General features: G+C 40.2%; 1 protein-coding gene across 4 annotated transcripts in view; it reads right to left on the bottom strand.

The window, feature by feature from the left end:
• Positions 1-2,251: 2,251 nt before the first annotated feature.
• Positions 2,252-16,085, bottom strand: part of ST6GAL2 (ST6 beta-galactoside alpha-2,6-sialyltransferase 2) — a 75,914-nt gene continuing 62,080 nt past the window's right edge. For 2 of the 4 annotated variants that reach the window (XM_041757523.1, XM_041757521.1), the window contains exon 6: positions 2,252-7,231. In XM_041757523.1, coding sequence (XP_041613457.1) covers positions 6,960-7,231 — 272 coding nt within the window. In that variant the 3' untranslated portion in view covers positions 2,252-6,959. The remainder of the gene's footprint in view (positions 7,232-16,085) is intronic. The other 2 variants (XM_041757524.1, XM_041757525.1) reach the window with 2 other exon arrangements.

The following is a 16,085-nucleotide window of genomic DNA, read 5'->3' as shown; positions in this document are numbered from 1 at the left end:
CAGTTTCTCAAAATATTCAAAATATAATTATCCTCCAAAGCTGAGCCCGTGGAGTGTTAGGGTACGGGATACTTGAGTATTAAAGCAGTGTCTTTAGATACTAGAGGCTGCTTTAAAAAGCCTACCATAGTGGTTCCAAATACAGGCTTTGAAATCAGACAAGGATTGCAAGCCAGCCTCAGTCACTTCCTGGCTGTGCAATTATAGGCTAATGAAGTAACCTCTCTGAGTTTCAACTTTCCTTGGACTAATAAGAAAGTGATAGAAAGTGATAGAAAGAATAAGATAGACTTAGAAAGTGATTTTGTGAGGCCTACATGCCATCATCTACCAGAAGCCTTGCCTAAACAGTTGTTCTTCATTTATTGTACAGTGGCTTCCCCTTATTCCCAGGGGATACATTTCAAGACCCCAATGGATGCCTAAAACCAAAAATAGTACTCAACTCTATTTTTTTATAGCTATGATAAAACTTAATTTATAAATTAGGCCTGGTAAAAGATTAACAATAATTAATAAGAAAATAGAACAATTATAACGATATATTGCAATAAAAGCTATATGAATGTGGTCGGTCTCCGTGTATTATTGTGCAGTACTCACACCTTCTTGTGATGATGTGAGATGATAAAATGCCTATGTGATGAGATGAAGCGAGGTGACTCACTGTGACATGGCGATACACTACCATTGACCTCCTGGTGATAGATCAGAAGGAGGATCATCTAGTTCTGGACGGTGGCTGACCTTGGGTAACTGAACCATGGAAAGCAAAACCACAGATAGTGCTGAGGACCACTGTATTATAATGGGAGCTGGGCAAACCTTTCCTGTAAAGGGCCAGATAATGTTTTAGGCTTGGTGAGTGGACTATAAGGATTCTGCTGCAACTCTTGGTATGTGGCAGCACGGCCAAGAAGTAAACAAGTGAGCATGGATGTGTGCCAATAGAACTTTATTTATAAGCTGTGGGCAACAGTTTGCCAACCCCTGCTCCCGGAGGGGCCAGCAGAGGTTTAGGGCAGGAGGGCCTTCCTCCCCAGGGTTCTGTGTTCCAGGGTTTCTTGAACATAACACTTCAGTGCCTAGAGCTCCACTAACCCTTTGGGCCTTTAGCCAGAAGGTAGGTTTGTTTGGGAGTTGATGCCTTTGCTATGAGAATAGTGTTAAAGATCCTGGGCACTTGTATTACCCTTCCCCTTCCCCACCTTGTTCTTCACCCTCACCCCCAGCCCCGCCCTTCCCCTCATTCCTCCATCTCAGTGCAGGTGCAGGCTACCTGAACTATTCCTGGTCTTCCCCCCTCATCCTCCTAGGAGCAGCCAGACATGAGAAGCCTCCAGCCAGCCCCTGTGGAGGCACCTCTGCTGCAAGGCAGCTCATCCCCCACTGCTCTCTGAATGTAGGGGAACATCCTTCCCATCAGGGCCCTCAGAGCCAGGCCTGTGTTTTAATTATCTGGAAGCAGGCAGTCATTTTGTAGGGGAAGAAAAATGACAGTAACACAAAGGTGGTGGGAGCCCTCTCCAATTCAGCACAACTGTCGGCGGTGATTTATGGGCTCCCGAATTCCCCAGCTGCTCACATCAGTACTCACATCAGACATCACCAGCTCCTCCCTTCAAGACTCCTCTTGCATTGTAGCCAGAAAGCCCAAATGTCTGGGAACTTCTTTCTAGGAGCCTAATGAACCAATTTCCCCTTCACACAGTGAGCACGAAGACACCAAGGCTAATCTGACATTGTAGCAGGTTAAGGTGATTTCACCATCCCTAAGCCTCCCTTTAATAATTTACGTATATTTTCTAAGACCTAAAACCCTGTCAAAGCCGGGGAAGTGTCTCCCAAGGCAATAAATTAACCAAAATGCCAGGCCACTAACTCAACATTGTGATATGTTAGCCTAAATATGCCTTTCCTGCTTGTTTTTGCCACAGTGGATCTTTGTGTTTGGCAATTAGCCGTTGGGTGAAGAAGACCCAGCCTGCCTCTGGTATGAGGCCCGGCTGTGTCCATCCTCACAGCTGGAGAGCCCTCATTTACAACTTTATAATTAGCTTTCAGCTTTGTGCCATGTCCTCCTAAGGGATGGCTCCTTTTCTGCCACTCGCTCATTTGTAGCTGCGACTTTTACAAATTAAAGCAGAGAAACTAGAATAAATAAATAAATAAATAAATAAATAAATAAATAAATAAATAAATCAGAGAAACTTCTAGACAAATGAAAACATGTTTTATTTACAAGAAAAAAGTCTGTACACTGTGTATACATAAAAATATACAAAACCAAAATAGAAAATATCAAAGGTGTTAAAATGCATACAAACACTTTTAAAATGTGACTCCTGGAAAAACTTCAGGCCTTAATTAATTGGAAGAGTACACATTTCAGTTTAAAAATTATCATACAAAAAAATTCCCAAAGCTGTTAAAAAAGTTCACTGGTTCCCACCGGGGAAATTTCTTAAGTATTTTAGCGAGAATAAAACAGGATGTGTGGTATCATAAAGGTTAGGTTTTAGCACTACAGTGCGGCTAATTTGTTTGAAACCTACCAGGTAAGAAGAAGACTGTTTTCCACAGAACCAATATTCATTTTTCCCCTCAACCTTGTAAAAGCCATGAGCTATAATAAGTGTCCTTCCCATCAACGTTCAGCATTACATTAGGCTTCTGATGAGGTTACAACGTTCAGGTAGTGGTTCTACCTGCATAGTGCCTTTTAAATATTCCTGCCATACTTTTAAACATGTCCAGGGTGTGTTAGAATATCAGTGTGTTGGAAGACTGATTTTTTTTTAAATAGAAGGACATATATCATTTGCTTTCTTCTATTAAAAAACTGGCACTTGCATAATTAAAATAAAATTTATTGTAAAGGTTTCAGGAATAAAGTTTGATGAAAAAAGACAATATAAAACCAACCATGTGTGTAGATATGTATATATACAATTATATAACTATATCTACATGCACACTTTTATAACAAAAGTAAGAACTATAGCAATGTCTTTAATTCTTTAAATTCTATCATTCCAAGCCTGTAGAAGAGTATTCTGGATTATTATTTCTTACTAAAAGGCTTCATTCATTTAATAAAACAAGAATCAGAACTTACATTTTATCCTTGAATTCACAGAGAGATACCTTTCATTTACCAATTGTGTAAATAATGCCCAAGTGACAAGAACATGCAGAGTATTTTTGCAATGGAACTGTCCAGAATATAAAAAAGAAAAACCAAGTCTGAACTCAGGCACATTTTACCTAAGTGATTAATTTCTAAATGCAGCTGCCTTCATTGGCTGCTAACAACTGAGCAAGAGCTCAAACCTATCAAAAAGTGGAAAGTCGAATCAGATAATACAAGACATAGAGACTATTTGGCCTGTCACGGATTTCTTGAGAATTCCCCATGTTCCTCTCTCTGTCTCTTCCCATAGCTAAGCAGAAATGGGACCAGGTCACTTTGTCCACCAACCTCAAACACGCACTGTGTGTCCATCTCTAAGAAAGGCTGGAGAGAGAGCTGTAATCATGTCATTTGTGCCTAGAAAATGCTTCCATCACATGCCATTACTCACACGAGACTGATCCCACTTAATGCAGCCAAAACAGGACCTAATTAATTCAGTGGATGTAAGTGTTCCTGCCCGGAAGGGTCAGCCAACAACATAAGGTATTAATCTGTTCCACTAGAGTGAACTGGCTCATAAACACGTAGTGGAGCAACCCCGTGGTAGCTTTAAACAGTTACTTTCATTTCCCAATTTTGAAAATGCTAACGATTATTTCAGAACCGTTTTGTCCAGACGCTATGGCTACAATGACAGATGATGACTGGTGAGTTCAGGATTGATTAAATGTCTGGCTCAGAGACCTAGGGCATGAGACACTCAAAGTGCCGTGACTGAAGCAGGGCTCCCGGAGCTCTGCATCCAGGCAGAAAGGAAAGACTCAGTAATTGAAACATGTGCAAAAGTTCCTCACCTGGCTTAATACATGTCCTTGATGTTGCATGATGCATATATGCAACTTTAATTGACTACCTTGTGGCCTAGGCATGAAGTTCCTGATAAAAGCAGCTCTGTAAGGACTTAGTGGGGAAGGTGAGGTACACAGGGCCAGCACTGGTATTCCCTGGGGCCTGGAGAGCATTGGACACCTATTGAACCCCACCCTCATACCTGGTAGAGGGACCAGGGAAACTAGTCAGTGAGAACCTACATAAAGAGGAGTTGTCCTTCTTGATCAACATTGGTATCTTCGTAATAATAGCCACCATTACAACAAAAGATGGAGTGAAATTACCTTGAATTGTAAAGCAATGTGACCTTTGCTAGTCTTCTGCGTGCAAAAAGGACACCTAATGGCTTCAGGTTGCACATTAGGGTTTTTATCAGTATCCCTTCCAGAAGTGGATGGAGCGTTCAGTGAGGGACAGAGCCTGCGACAAATGTACTAGGACAGCATTCATTGTTATCCACTCCATGGAAGAGCTGTGTGTTTACTGCAATTCCATAAATATAGCCTTAGAAGGTCTTAATCATTGTCTGGCAAAATACTGCCACTTAGGACCAATTTAGCTAATACTAGATGCAGTCATCATGTTAACGATAACTGCCTGATATTTTTGGGAGGCAAAAGAATTTAAACTCTCTCAAAGAGAAGACTGCCCAGCCACACTATATTAATATGTGTACCACATTTTCTGAATGCTTAACAGACCCTGATTCCCAAGAGTCTTTAAGGCCATAATAAATTCAAAAAATTTTAATTAAATTTCCTTTATGCTCTTCAGTCTTTCTTGTAACCTCAGTGAGACTGAAAGGACTTTTTAAAAGTATAAACGTTACAACAAAATGCTACTTAAAAATCTCTAAAGTGTTTTCTGGGGCTTTTGAACTTGAATATTTATATGGACCTCCAATGAATTTTCCTCTAACCAAGCTCTTATGTCACCAAAGGGAGTTGTCCTGGGTAATGAGGTCGGAAGGAAATCCACTGGGAAGACTATGAAATGTCATGGACATTTGAAGGCAGAGTCTGGAAGGTCCCAGGGAGAAGAAAGGCCATGGGAGGACTGCTCAGCATGATCAGAGCTACGTTACAAGCCTCCAGTCACTGAACTCCTTACTCACTACACATGGAGACAAGACAAAGTTCTTTCAGGAAATCAGAGAGAAAAATGGCTTGACCATGTCAGCTCACATATAAGCTCATGTGTAGGATAAGATTACTGATTTCTTTTCAGAGGTCTAGGAAGAAAGCTCACAAAATGGGCTTTTAGTGGATGCTGTCATGAATGAAACTGCTCAATTACTCCTCTGCTTCACTATTATAATAAGACAGGGGAGATGCCTATTGCCCAACCCCATTTCTGGAGAGTAAGACTAGCCAAATAGAAGCGGTAAGTTTCTCTAAACCATTCTTGCTCAAGAAAGGAGTTTTGAGAGCACTCAGGAAAAAACCAATCCTGCAACAGAAAAACCTTTCTCACCAAGCTCTCCTGACATTCATGCACTTGCAAGGGAGAACATTTTTAATTAAAAAAGCCTTACCTGTACTGCTGAGATATGTTCTGGTTATATAGTGAGATACTGTGTTTAATTAATGGATTCCAAAATGTTTCTGTTTCACTACATTCATAGAAAAAGATTGTTTTTCAATGTATCAGTCATAAAAGTTGAGATTAAAAACAAGACAAGACAGATCTGAATATAGCTAACGTATGGGGGTGACTACTTCCTCCCCTCTAGCTGCCTTTGCCTCTCAAACATATAGGTGTTTTCCGTGTGGTTAAAGGTCAACGTTTTCACACAATTTTATTTAACTATATGGCTTGTATGTTGCTAACATAAAATATATTTGTGAAAACAGAGACAGGATTCCTCAAGGTCTGTCTGCCGGGAGAATTAGGGAAAATCCAGTACACCACTGCTGGGTTTCTAGCAGCTGATGTTGACCTGAAAGAAATCTCCATGAAAGAGACAGGCATGCATCCTCAGAAGCACAGAGTGAAGGCTCTGTATTCCCTCCTTCTAGACTAGAAGGAGCCCTCCCCCATAGCGGAGGGGGGGCCCCCAAGGGTCCACGGGCGTAACAGTGTGAGGGCTGTGGGAAGGACTGGCAGCTGAGGAGGTACAATGCAGGAAAGCTGGAGCTGTGAACATTCTGGCCCTGGGCCACCCTGCAGCCCCCTGATTCTGGATTTACTTGCCAGAGTAAGAAAATATTGCAGCAAAACAAAGTGTCTCCACTGTAGTGTTATTCCAGTGTTGGCTTTTTCTTGGACTGCTTGAGATGGATGCTTTATGGTTATAGAAATCTATCCTAATACACAAAAAGCAAAGCTTGGGTGGGGAATGGGAGACAGAGCTGGGGAATGCAACCGTGTATCAACATGCACATCTCTCAACATATATGGGGGATTTTGCTATTAAAATAAACACATCTGAGTGATAATTCAGATGCACGTCATAAATGCTAGGATCTTTAATAATGAGTGAATGTACAAGTGACATGTTAAGTGATACTGCACCTCAACATGGGCGTATAAACCATTTCGTAATATCAGGTACATCACTGAAACCTGTAGCTGAAACCAAACCAGATAAGGGGGTGTCTACGGCGTAAGTAAAGCAAAGGTTTACATTTCTGGAGGTATAGTACCCATTGGTCATACATTTGCTTCTTCCTTCCTTCTTCTTCTTCTTCTTCTTTTTTTTTTTTTTGCATCTTTCTTGAGCTTTTTTTTTTTTCCTTTTAAATTCCATTTCTGTATTCAAAACAGTAATAAATACTCAATGGCTTAGAAAAAGAACAATTCTCGTGGCCACCACTAAGTTAGAGTCTAAAGAGCGCAGACTACACTGCCTAACACGTATCTTCAAGTATTCTCCCGGACGTCGGGTAGGACAGTAGTACCTTATTGCACGTGGCCTCTCCGGAGCGCGGGTTCAGGAGGGCGCACCTGCGGGGTTGGGCGCGGGGCAGCGCACGGCCCGGAGCCCCGGCAGGACCACCTTCCCCTTGCGGTGTAGGTCCCCCTGGGCGCCCGTGTTCAGCCGCTGCACCAGCAGCTTCTCGTAGAGCAACGGGTGGTAGGCGCCCAGCGTGCAGGCCGCGTCGTAGTACAGCTCGTGGTAGTGGCACAGCTCCGTCTGCCGGATGGACGGGATGTATTCGTACACGTGCACTTCGCTGCACATGGACATCATGATGAGGATGCCTGCCTCGGAAAAGAAAAGTAGCCGATCAACAACTCCAAGCAGGAGGGAGGATGTTTTGGAGCGAGGCGGGGGGAATGACTGCACCTGCTCTGCACCCGCTTTCTTGTCACTTAGACATTTGCGGGGTCAGAACCTCCAGGAGTGGCCTCTCTGCAGTCCGTGGGGTGCGGGCGCCCACAGAGACATGACACCATTAGACCTTCACACATCTGGTTGATCACTGTGTGCGGGGCAGAGAGGGAGGAGGAGACGGGGGTGCCCGGTTTAACAAGAAGACAATCCAGTGAGCCACAGATTTGCCTTCCCCTAAGTTAGAGTATCATGAGTCACCGTCCTCACGCAGGCAGCTTCTTTTCTCATTTGCAAGAGCAGTTTCCAAAGAAACACGTTAGAAAAAACTGCCTATAAAATAGTTGCTTGATTATAACTGATTACAGGATAGTTGTTTGAATGGAAAGAGATGGAATTGGGGACGCAGCGTTTAAGATTCAGATTATCAAAATTATTTATCTCCCTGGAACTGTCAATATTAAAGTTGCTTTAATTTTCCCCCTTTTTAAAAATGTTTCAAATAGAGAGCTATCAAACCTCTTCCTCAGTGAGCTAATCTAGCTTTTTTAAAAAAAGATTTTATTTATTTAGAGAGAGACAGCACAGGCAGAGGGCAGGGGTAGAAGGAGACGCAGACTCCCCACTGAGCAGGGGGCCCAGCAAATCTAGTTCTTGATTTAGAAGGGCTAATGGGTTTTCTTTTCCCAGCACCACCACTACCTTTGTTAACATCCTTTAAACTTTAAAAAAACATATATGCTCATCCCTTTCACAAAAGAGCTATCTTTCTTATAAAAAACATAGTCACAATGATTAGTTCCTGTTAAATGGCAGTATCTGTCTGCAGAGGACAATCGTATTTCTAATTAATCAATCATGAAAATTCTCACAACCAGAGAAAGTCATGCATAAGGGCCACTGGGACAGAAGAGAGAAGGGGCCTCAATTTGCCCGGAGTCCAGAGGAGCTTCCTGGCAGACAACGGGAAGAACAGAAGCAGAAGAAGGGGTGCTGGTCCACAGGTGACAATGGCATTCTGTATAGAAACCTTTAAAGGTGTCACTCAGGAGCCATGGCACAGTATTACGGCTGAGAATAAAACACACTCCTAACAGAGAGAAGGAGGTATTTCAGTTCAAATTCTAAGAAGCAAAAATGTCCTCCACAGCTCTGTCAAAACAAGTTACTGGTCTGTTCCTTTCTTTTTCCTCCCACAACCCATTTCTTCCTCCTTATCAGCTGACCTACTGCCAGGTTGCGGCCCCTTCCCTGGGATGCCTGAAGGGGATGGTGATTCAGGGGGAGCCAAGGACCAGCATCTCCCTTCCAAAGTCACCAAGGTGAGTGGGTATCATCACCTGAACATGTAGCACAGGCGATAAAGAAGTCTTTCTCTTCTGATGAGCATTGACTGCTCTGGAAATACTTTTTCCCTCCTCCTGATAAAATCATCTATTGATTGACATGGTGAATGAGAAAGCCATGTGCCCGGGGAGCATCAAATTCCCCCTTTGATCCTGGTTACTTTATACTTGCAGCAAACAAGAGCCCCTCTGATGTGTAGGTTTTTTCTCGATGAGGGCCACAAGGCCTGTGTCTATGGAGCTAAGGATGGCTCCAGTGTTTTCTAATCAGGAGCTCTAGAACAAGTTCTTGTACCACATCACGGAGCTAGCTGCTCTCCCTCCCCTGGGCATGGCGCATGGCTATGCCAGCTGTGCAGAAAGGAACCACATCAAAGGATCCTAGCCATCATTCACACACCTAGACGCCTTCCATTAATACAATTAATACAACAACTTTCCCGCAGATGGCAGTGCAGAGGCTTCAAGGGTGTCTTGCACAAAGGCATCTCAAAACCTAGCAATGGAACTATACCTACAAACCACAGGTCTCTTTTAGCTGGAGTGTGTTGTGAGCCAATGACACAACCTCCCCCATGAGGGCTGAAGTCAAATGGGTACAAGTTATCACCTTTGCAACTAAGGTCCTTGGGGTGGCTGGCTTTCAAAAGTTAATCTCTTACTTGAGAAATGTATTATTGGAGAGCCATGTTATTGGCTCTCTTCCTAAAGCAGTTCTCAAACTCTGGCATGAAAAAGAATGACCGGGCAGCTTGCTAAATGTCCATTCTTGGGACTTGTACCCAGTTCCAGAGATTTGGGTTCCACTGGTTTATGTTGGGGTCCAGGAAACTGCATTTTTAACAAACATTCCTAAGCTATTTGTGGGGAAGGGCCATGGAAAAAAGAAAAAGTTCAATGTATCACAGACCATTACTTCCATAAAATATAACCCAATGATTTGCTAGAAAAATGAACACATATTTGGATGCCATGCTATGTTAAGTTACTACACAAGTCTGTAAATAGTTTCAATTTCTATAATGATCTGCTTGTAGAACAATGACTAATGTTTCCAGACCAATGCTGGTTCACTTCCCATGCTTTGAGGACCATTCTTTGGGAACCATGATGGTATTAACACACATATTCTTTGAAAAAGTAGACTGTAAGGAATTCCTCTGCTGCCTCCTAAGTAGCCTGACATTCCAGGTTAGATTTTTTTTTTTAATTTTTTTTTTAAATTTATTTTGTGATAGTCACACACACACACACACACACACAGAGAGAGAGAGAGAGAGAGAGAGAGAGAGGCAGAGACACAGGCAGAGGGAGAAGCAGGCTCCATGCACCTGGAGCCCGACGTGGGATTTGATTCCGGGTCTCCAGGATCGCGCCCTGGGCCAAAGGCAGGCGCTAAATCGCTGCGCCACCCAGGGATCCCTCCAGGTTAGATTAAATCTAGAGCGGAAATGCAATCCACACCTAAGTGAGAAGATCTGTAGGTAGTCTCTCTAGTCTTTACTATTGTCTTGGTCCCAAAAAGCATGGACAAAGGGCACCTGGATGGCTCAGTTGGTTAAGCATTCAACTCTTAATTTGGGCTCAGGTCATGATCTCAGGACGGTGAGATCAAACCTCACATCGGACTCCATATACCGAATCTTTCTCCCTCTCCATCTGTCCCTCTCTCCCTTTCTTCTTGCACTCTCTCTCTAAAAAGAGAAGAAAAAGAAGAAGAAGAAGGAGAAGAAGAAGAGAAAAAAAGCATCTACTAAGATGTTTGAATCTGACTTTTTTTTTCTAGAAAGTTTCCCAGATAAAATTTTCACTCTTACATTTTAAATAATGCATTTACTATATACACAATACAGATTTTGTCAGGAGACTAGGCAAGAAGTTAGAGTTTCACTGTGAGTAAATAGGTACATTTTAGCATTCTCATATATAAATACCTTGTATTTTACAATAACTTATAGAGCTTCAGAAATGCAGAAACTTGATGTTGAGTTCATAAGAGTCCAAAAGGGAAGCCAAAAGAAATTAAGAGTGTGGGTTCTTGCCTTGAGTTATCTGCACAATCCCTCCTGATATTTCCCTATATGATACAGACTTATAACAGCTGTTTTCCATCCCATCTGTACTCATGTGAACTTGTGGCTTCTGTAACCATGGGCCTAGAGCATCCTAAAATTTACATAATAGCAGAATTTGCTCTAAGTGTTTAAGTGGCAGCCAGCTGTCGTGCTGATATCATAATTGGTAGGGCAATACCTTCAAAGGGAAGGGAAAAATTAATTTACCATTTGTTGGGTACATGTAAAAGGTGGACAAGATTTACGGTACCAAAGCTGGAGAATACTCTTCTCATTTTGAAGTTTTTTCAGACAGCATGGTCAATTCATTTGGCATATGCACACTCTGCTTTTCAATTTATTAAAGTCGTTATTACACCTGGTTTTGAGTTTTGAATCAGACTCTGTCATATAATAAATGCTGAAAATCACTATTACTAAATGTGGTCAAATCTACACATCAGTTACCCTTAGAGTTAACAGTACTTAGCCACACACAAAATCCTAAAGACAAAATTTCTTCTTGTTTTGCAAAAAGAAACTAGGTAAACATCAATATTTGGAGTTATATAATGACCCTGGCACAGTTCACAGAGTGTTTGTTAGGGAATGGGGGTGTGGGTGTAGACACTGCAGGGAGGCAGGGTAGGGATGGGGCTAGCAAAGATCAAAGCCTTCATGTTCTGCTGGAGGCCTCTTCAATTAAATTCAACATTTATTAAACTGGGCACAGTGCTAATCATTGGGGATTAAGAGAAAGTCTAAGAAAAGGAAGAAAGTAAATTAAAGAACTAACCTTTAAATTTAAAAACAGGTAGTGAGCCCATAACCTACAATTTTGTGGATGACTTGAAGAAAGTGTTTTACATAACGCACCGAGAAAAAAATGTTTGAGTACTACCACCAGCATTTCTTCGGTAAATGTTGTGATGCTGAGCCTATTATCCACAAATGATGTAAATACCAACAACACATGGTTCCCAGATGTCCTGTGAATTACCACCAATTAGAGTACCATGTTAAGAGTACCCAACTCATCCCCAGGTTTGCTGATTCACTAGGAGGACCTACAGGACCCATTATTTAGTGATACTGAGCTATAATTTATTAAAGCAAAAGGATACAAGGCAAAATCAGCAAAAGTCCAGAGGAAACTAAGGCCAAGTTTCTACTCCCAATTGAGTCACACAGGATTTGCTTGATACCCCTAGCGACACATGTAAAATGCTGCCAATCAGGGAAGCTTTGGAGAGACTCAGTACTCAAGTTTTTACTGGGAACTGGTCATGTAGGCAGTCTCTGCCTGGCACATACCAAAATTCCAGGCTTCCAGAATGCAAGCAGGTGTTCAGCATAAACCATACTACTTACATAAACAGTCTAGGCATGGTGAACTACTCTTATCAGTTATAGGGTTGGAAACATTCCCAAATCAAAGATCCCAGATGCCAGCCAAGGGCCAACTTTGTAAGCATGCCTTCCTAAAGATCAGCAGTCAGGCCTGCCAGGTTAAATCTTTTCTGCAAAGATACCATATATGGATAAATTCAAAGTATCATGTTACTTCATAATTAATTCTCCATGCCAGACCAATATGGGGAATTCACATCTGGTTATGCTAAAAATGTTTTTATTCCTTTTTTAATTTCCTCTCTTAGGACTGCTCAGGATTACCTAAAATAAAAAAAAAAAAAACAAATAATTTAATTCTATTCGGTAAAGAATTTCTTTTTTTTTTTTTCGGTAAAGAACTTCTTAAAAGAAAAAAATTACTTAAACTTTTATGTTACGTAATTTTGTTTATGGACTACCACAGAGTAACTGCTTTTATCACTAATAAAATTTTATCACTTTCAATTCAAAGAGGAATTAATACCAATCCTTCTCAAACTCTTCCAAAACACAGAGGAAATGGGAACACTTCCAAATTCATTTTGTGAAGCTAGCATTACCCTGATACTCAAACCAGACAAGGACACCAAAATAAGAGAAATTATAGGCCAATATCCCTGATAAACATAGGTGCAAACATGCTCAACAAAATATCAGCAAACCAAATCCAAGAATATATTAAAAGGATCACATACCACAATCAAGTAGGATTTGTCCTGGGATGTAAGGATGATTCAGAATTGATAAATCAATTGATGTGATAGACCACTTTAACAAAATTAAGGATAGGGCAGCCCGGGTGGCTCAGCAGTTTAGCGCCATCCAGGGCGTGATCCTAGAGACCTGGAATCGAGTCCCACATCAGGCTCCCAGCATGGAGCCTGCTTTTCCCTCTGCCTGTGCTCTGCCTCTCTCTGTGTGTCTCTCATGATTAAATAAATAAAATCTTGGGGATCCCTGGGTGGCGCAGCGGTTTGGCACCTGCCTTTGGCCCAGGGCGCGATCCTGGAGACCCGGGATCGAGTCCCACGTCAGGCTCCCGGTGCATGGAGCCTGCTTCTCCCTCTGCCTATGTCTCTGCCTCTCTCTCTCTTTCTCTCTCTCTCTGTGTGACTATCATAAATAAATAAAAAAATTAAAAAAATAAATAAAATCTTAAAAAAATTAAGGATAAAAATTACAGTAGATGTAGAAAAGCATGACTAACTTCAACATCCATTTATGATAAAAGTTCTCAACAAAATAGGCATAGAGGGAATGTACCTCAACATAATAAATGTAGCCCACAGCTACATTATATCCAATGATGAAAAGCTAAAAGTTTTCCCTGCGAGATCAGGAACAAGACAAGAGGGTCCACTTTTGCCACTTTTATCCAACATAGTATTGAAGTCCTTGCCAGAATAATTAGGCAAGAAAAAGAAATAAAAGTCATTCAGATTGGAAAGGAAGAAGTAAAACTGTCACTATTTGCAGATGACATGATATTACTTATATACAAAACTATAAAGACTAGACCAAAAACTGTTAGAATTAAAAAATAAATTAACTAAAGCTGTGGAATACAAAATCAATACATAAAAATCTCTACACTAATAACAAACTATCAGAAAGAAAAACTAAGATAACAATCCTATTTACAACTGCATTATAAACAATACCTAAAAATAAATTTAATTAAGGATGTGAAAGAACAAAATTTCTGCACACTGAAAACTGTAAGATACTGATGAAAGAAGCTGAAGAAGACACAAATAAATGGAAAGATATTCCATGCTCCTGGACTGGAAGAATTAATATTTTAAAAATGCCACAGTACCCAAAGCAACCTACAGATTCAATGCAGTCCCTATCAAAGTCCCTATGGCATTTCCCCCACAGAAATAGAACAAACAATCCAATTAAAAAATTCGCAGAAGACTGAATAGACATTTGTCTAAAGAAAACATACAGATGACCAAGAGGTAAGTGAAAAGATGGTCAACATCACTCATCATCAGGTAAATGCAACTCAAAACTATAATGAGATAGCACCTCACACCTGTTAGGATGGCTACCATCAAAGAGATAAGAAATAAAAGTGTTGGCAAGGGTGTGGAGAAAAAGAAACCCTTGTGCAGTGCCAATGGTATTGTAAATTGGTGCAGCCACTATGGAAAACAGTATGGCTATTCCTCAAAAAAATTAAAAATAGAATTACCTTATGATCCAGCAATTCTACTTTTCAGTATTTACCCAAAGAAAATGAAACCACCTGGAAAGATATCTGCATCCCTATGTTCACTGCAGCATTATTTACAATAGCCAAGATATGAAAACAGCCTAAGTGTCCTTGAAGTCACTGCTAAGTGAATTAAGGTAGATCTAGAAGGTCTTACTCTAAGTGAAATAAGTTAGACAGAGAAAGACAAACGCCATGTGATCTCATTTATATGTGGAATTAAAAAAAAAGAGAGAAAACCAAGAAACAAAAAACATAGATACAGAGAACAGATTAGTGGCTGCCAAAGTGGGGGTCGTGGGAAAAACAGGTGAAGGGGGTCAAAAGGTACAAACTTCCAGTTATACAGTAAATATGTCACGGGATATAACATGCAGCATTGAGACTATAGTTAAAAATGCTGAATTACATATTGGAAAGTTGCTAAGAGAATAGATCTTAAAAGTTCTCAATCACAGGAAAGAAAATTCTGCAAACCAAGTGTGGTCACAGATGTTAACCAAACTTACTGTGCTGATCCTTTTGCAATATATGTAAATATCAAATCATCATGCTATATGGCTGAAACTAATGTAATGTTGCACATCAGTTAAACCTCAATAAAAAATATTCTTGCTTTTCACATGAAGCCAGACTTTCAGATAGGCAGATCAGTATTTAGACATTTTTTAGTGTATTTTTGTAACCCAATCAAATGGGCATGTGGCTAGCTTTTAATTTAAAGACTTTAAATCTTTAAATATGATTCAATTAACATTCAGTTTCTTTGGCCAGTTTTTACAAGTGAGTCCATACTAGGGATTCATTGAAAGAAAAAGAAAAAGTGCACATTTTTCCAGACAATTATGACTCAAGAAGCATTCATTTGCCAAATTGCATATCTTTAATTATTATATAATGCAATGTAATTATCAAACCAATTAAAAAGCATTTCAACCAGTCTTAATAAAATGTCATATTATATGACTCAACATACTAGAAGTATATACACTTATTTACTCTAAAATCAGGATAAAAAGCTAGCTGCAAACCATGTGCAGAGTATCACAAATTCTGAATGAATGAGGTTTCCCCTATAAAACTATACTTTGCATACCTAGCTTTGTATTTAATGTGTTTTCAGACCTACTATAGTGTAATCATTTATAGTCTTGATTTTAATTGTGATTAAAATTATCTTGCTGTCACCTGGCAAAATATTTAAAGTAACATCCAAAACATTCAGATTGATAGAATTTTCTCTTTAATGAATATATTCTTTCAATACAAAGCACAAGAAGCTGTGGATATAAACAACATAATGCAAGTGACAGACAAAATACTGGCTTACATCAATCACTTCCAGTTAACATGTGAACATAAGTCATAGGAAAGGTAAATTAGGAATTTCTGAGAATGACCAACACAACATACAAAACACATTTCTGAAGGAGTGGTCAGAGTGAAACAAAACCCAAGTGTCTGGAATATGCCAGTCTAATGGAAATCTAGCAGCTCTGTCAGGTTTCTCCTAAATTCATCATGAAATAGGAAATTATGAGAACCATTCGCAGGATTATTTAAAAGCAAAAGCAACTCTTCAAAGGACAATTCCAGAAAATATTTGTAATTAAAAAGTGGTTTGGAGATTTGAACTTGATGTAATATAATAATAACTTAAGAAGCATCTACCTTATTAGATAAAATCATATAATGCAAGGACAATACTCAATGGCCAATTTTTCACTGATTAATATTGTATTATTTGATGATAACACACATTCAGGATTCA

The sequence above is a fragment of the Vulpes lagopus genome, chromosome 5, assembly GCF_018345385.1.
Source record: "Vulpes lagopus strain Blue_001 chromosome 5, ASM1834538v1, whole genome shotgun sequence".
Lineage (NCBI taxonomy): Eukaryota > Metazoa > Chordata > Mammalia > Carnivora > Canidae > Vulpes > Vulpes lagopus.
The sequence above is the reverse complement of the archived record's forward strand: the minus strand, read 5'-3'. Positions and strand labels throughout refer to the sequence as shown.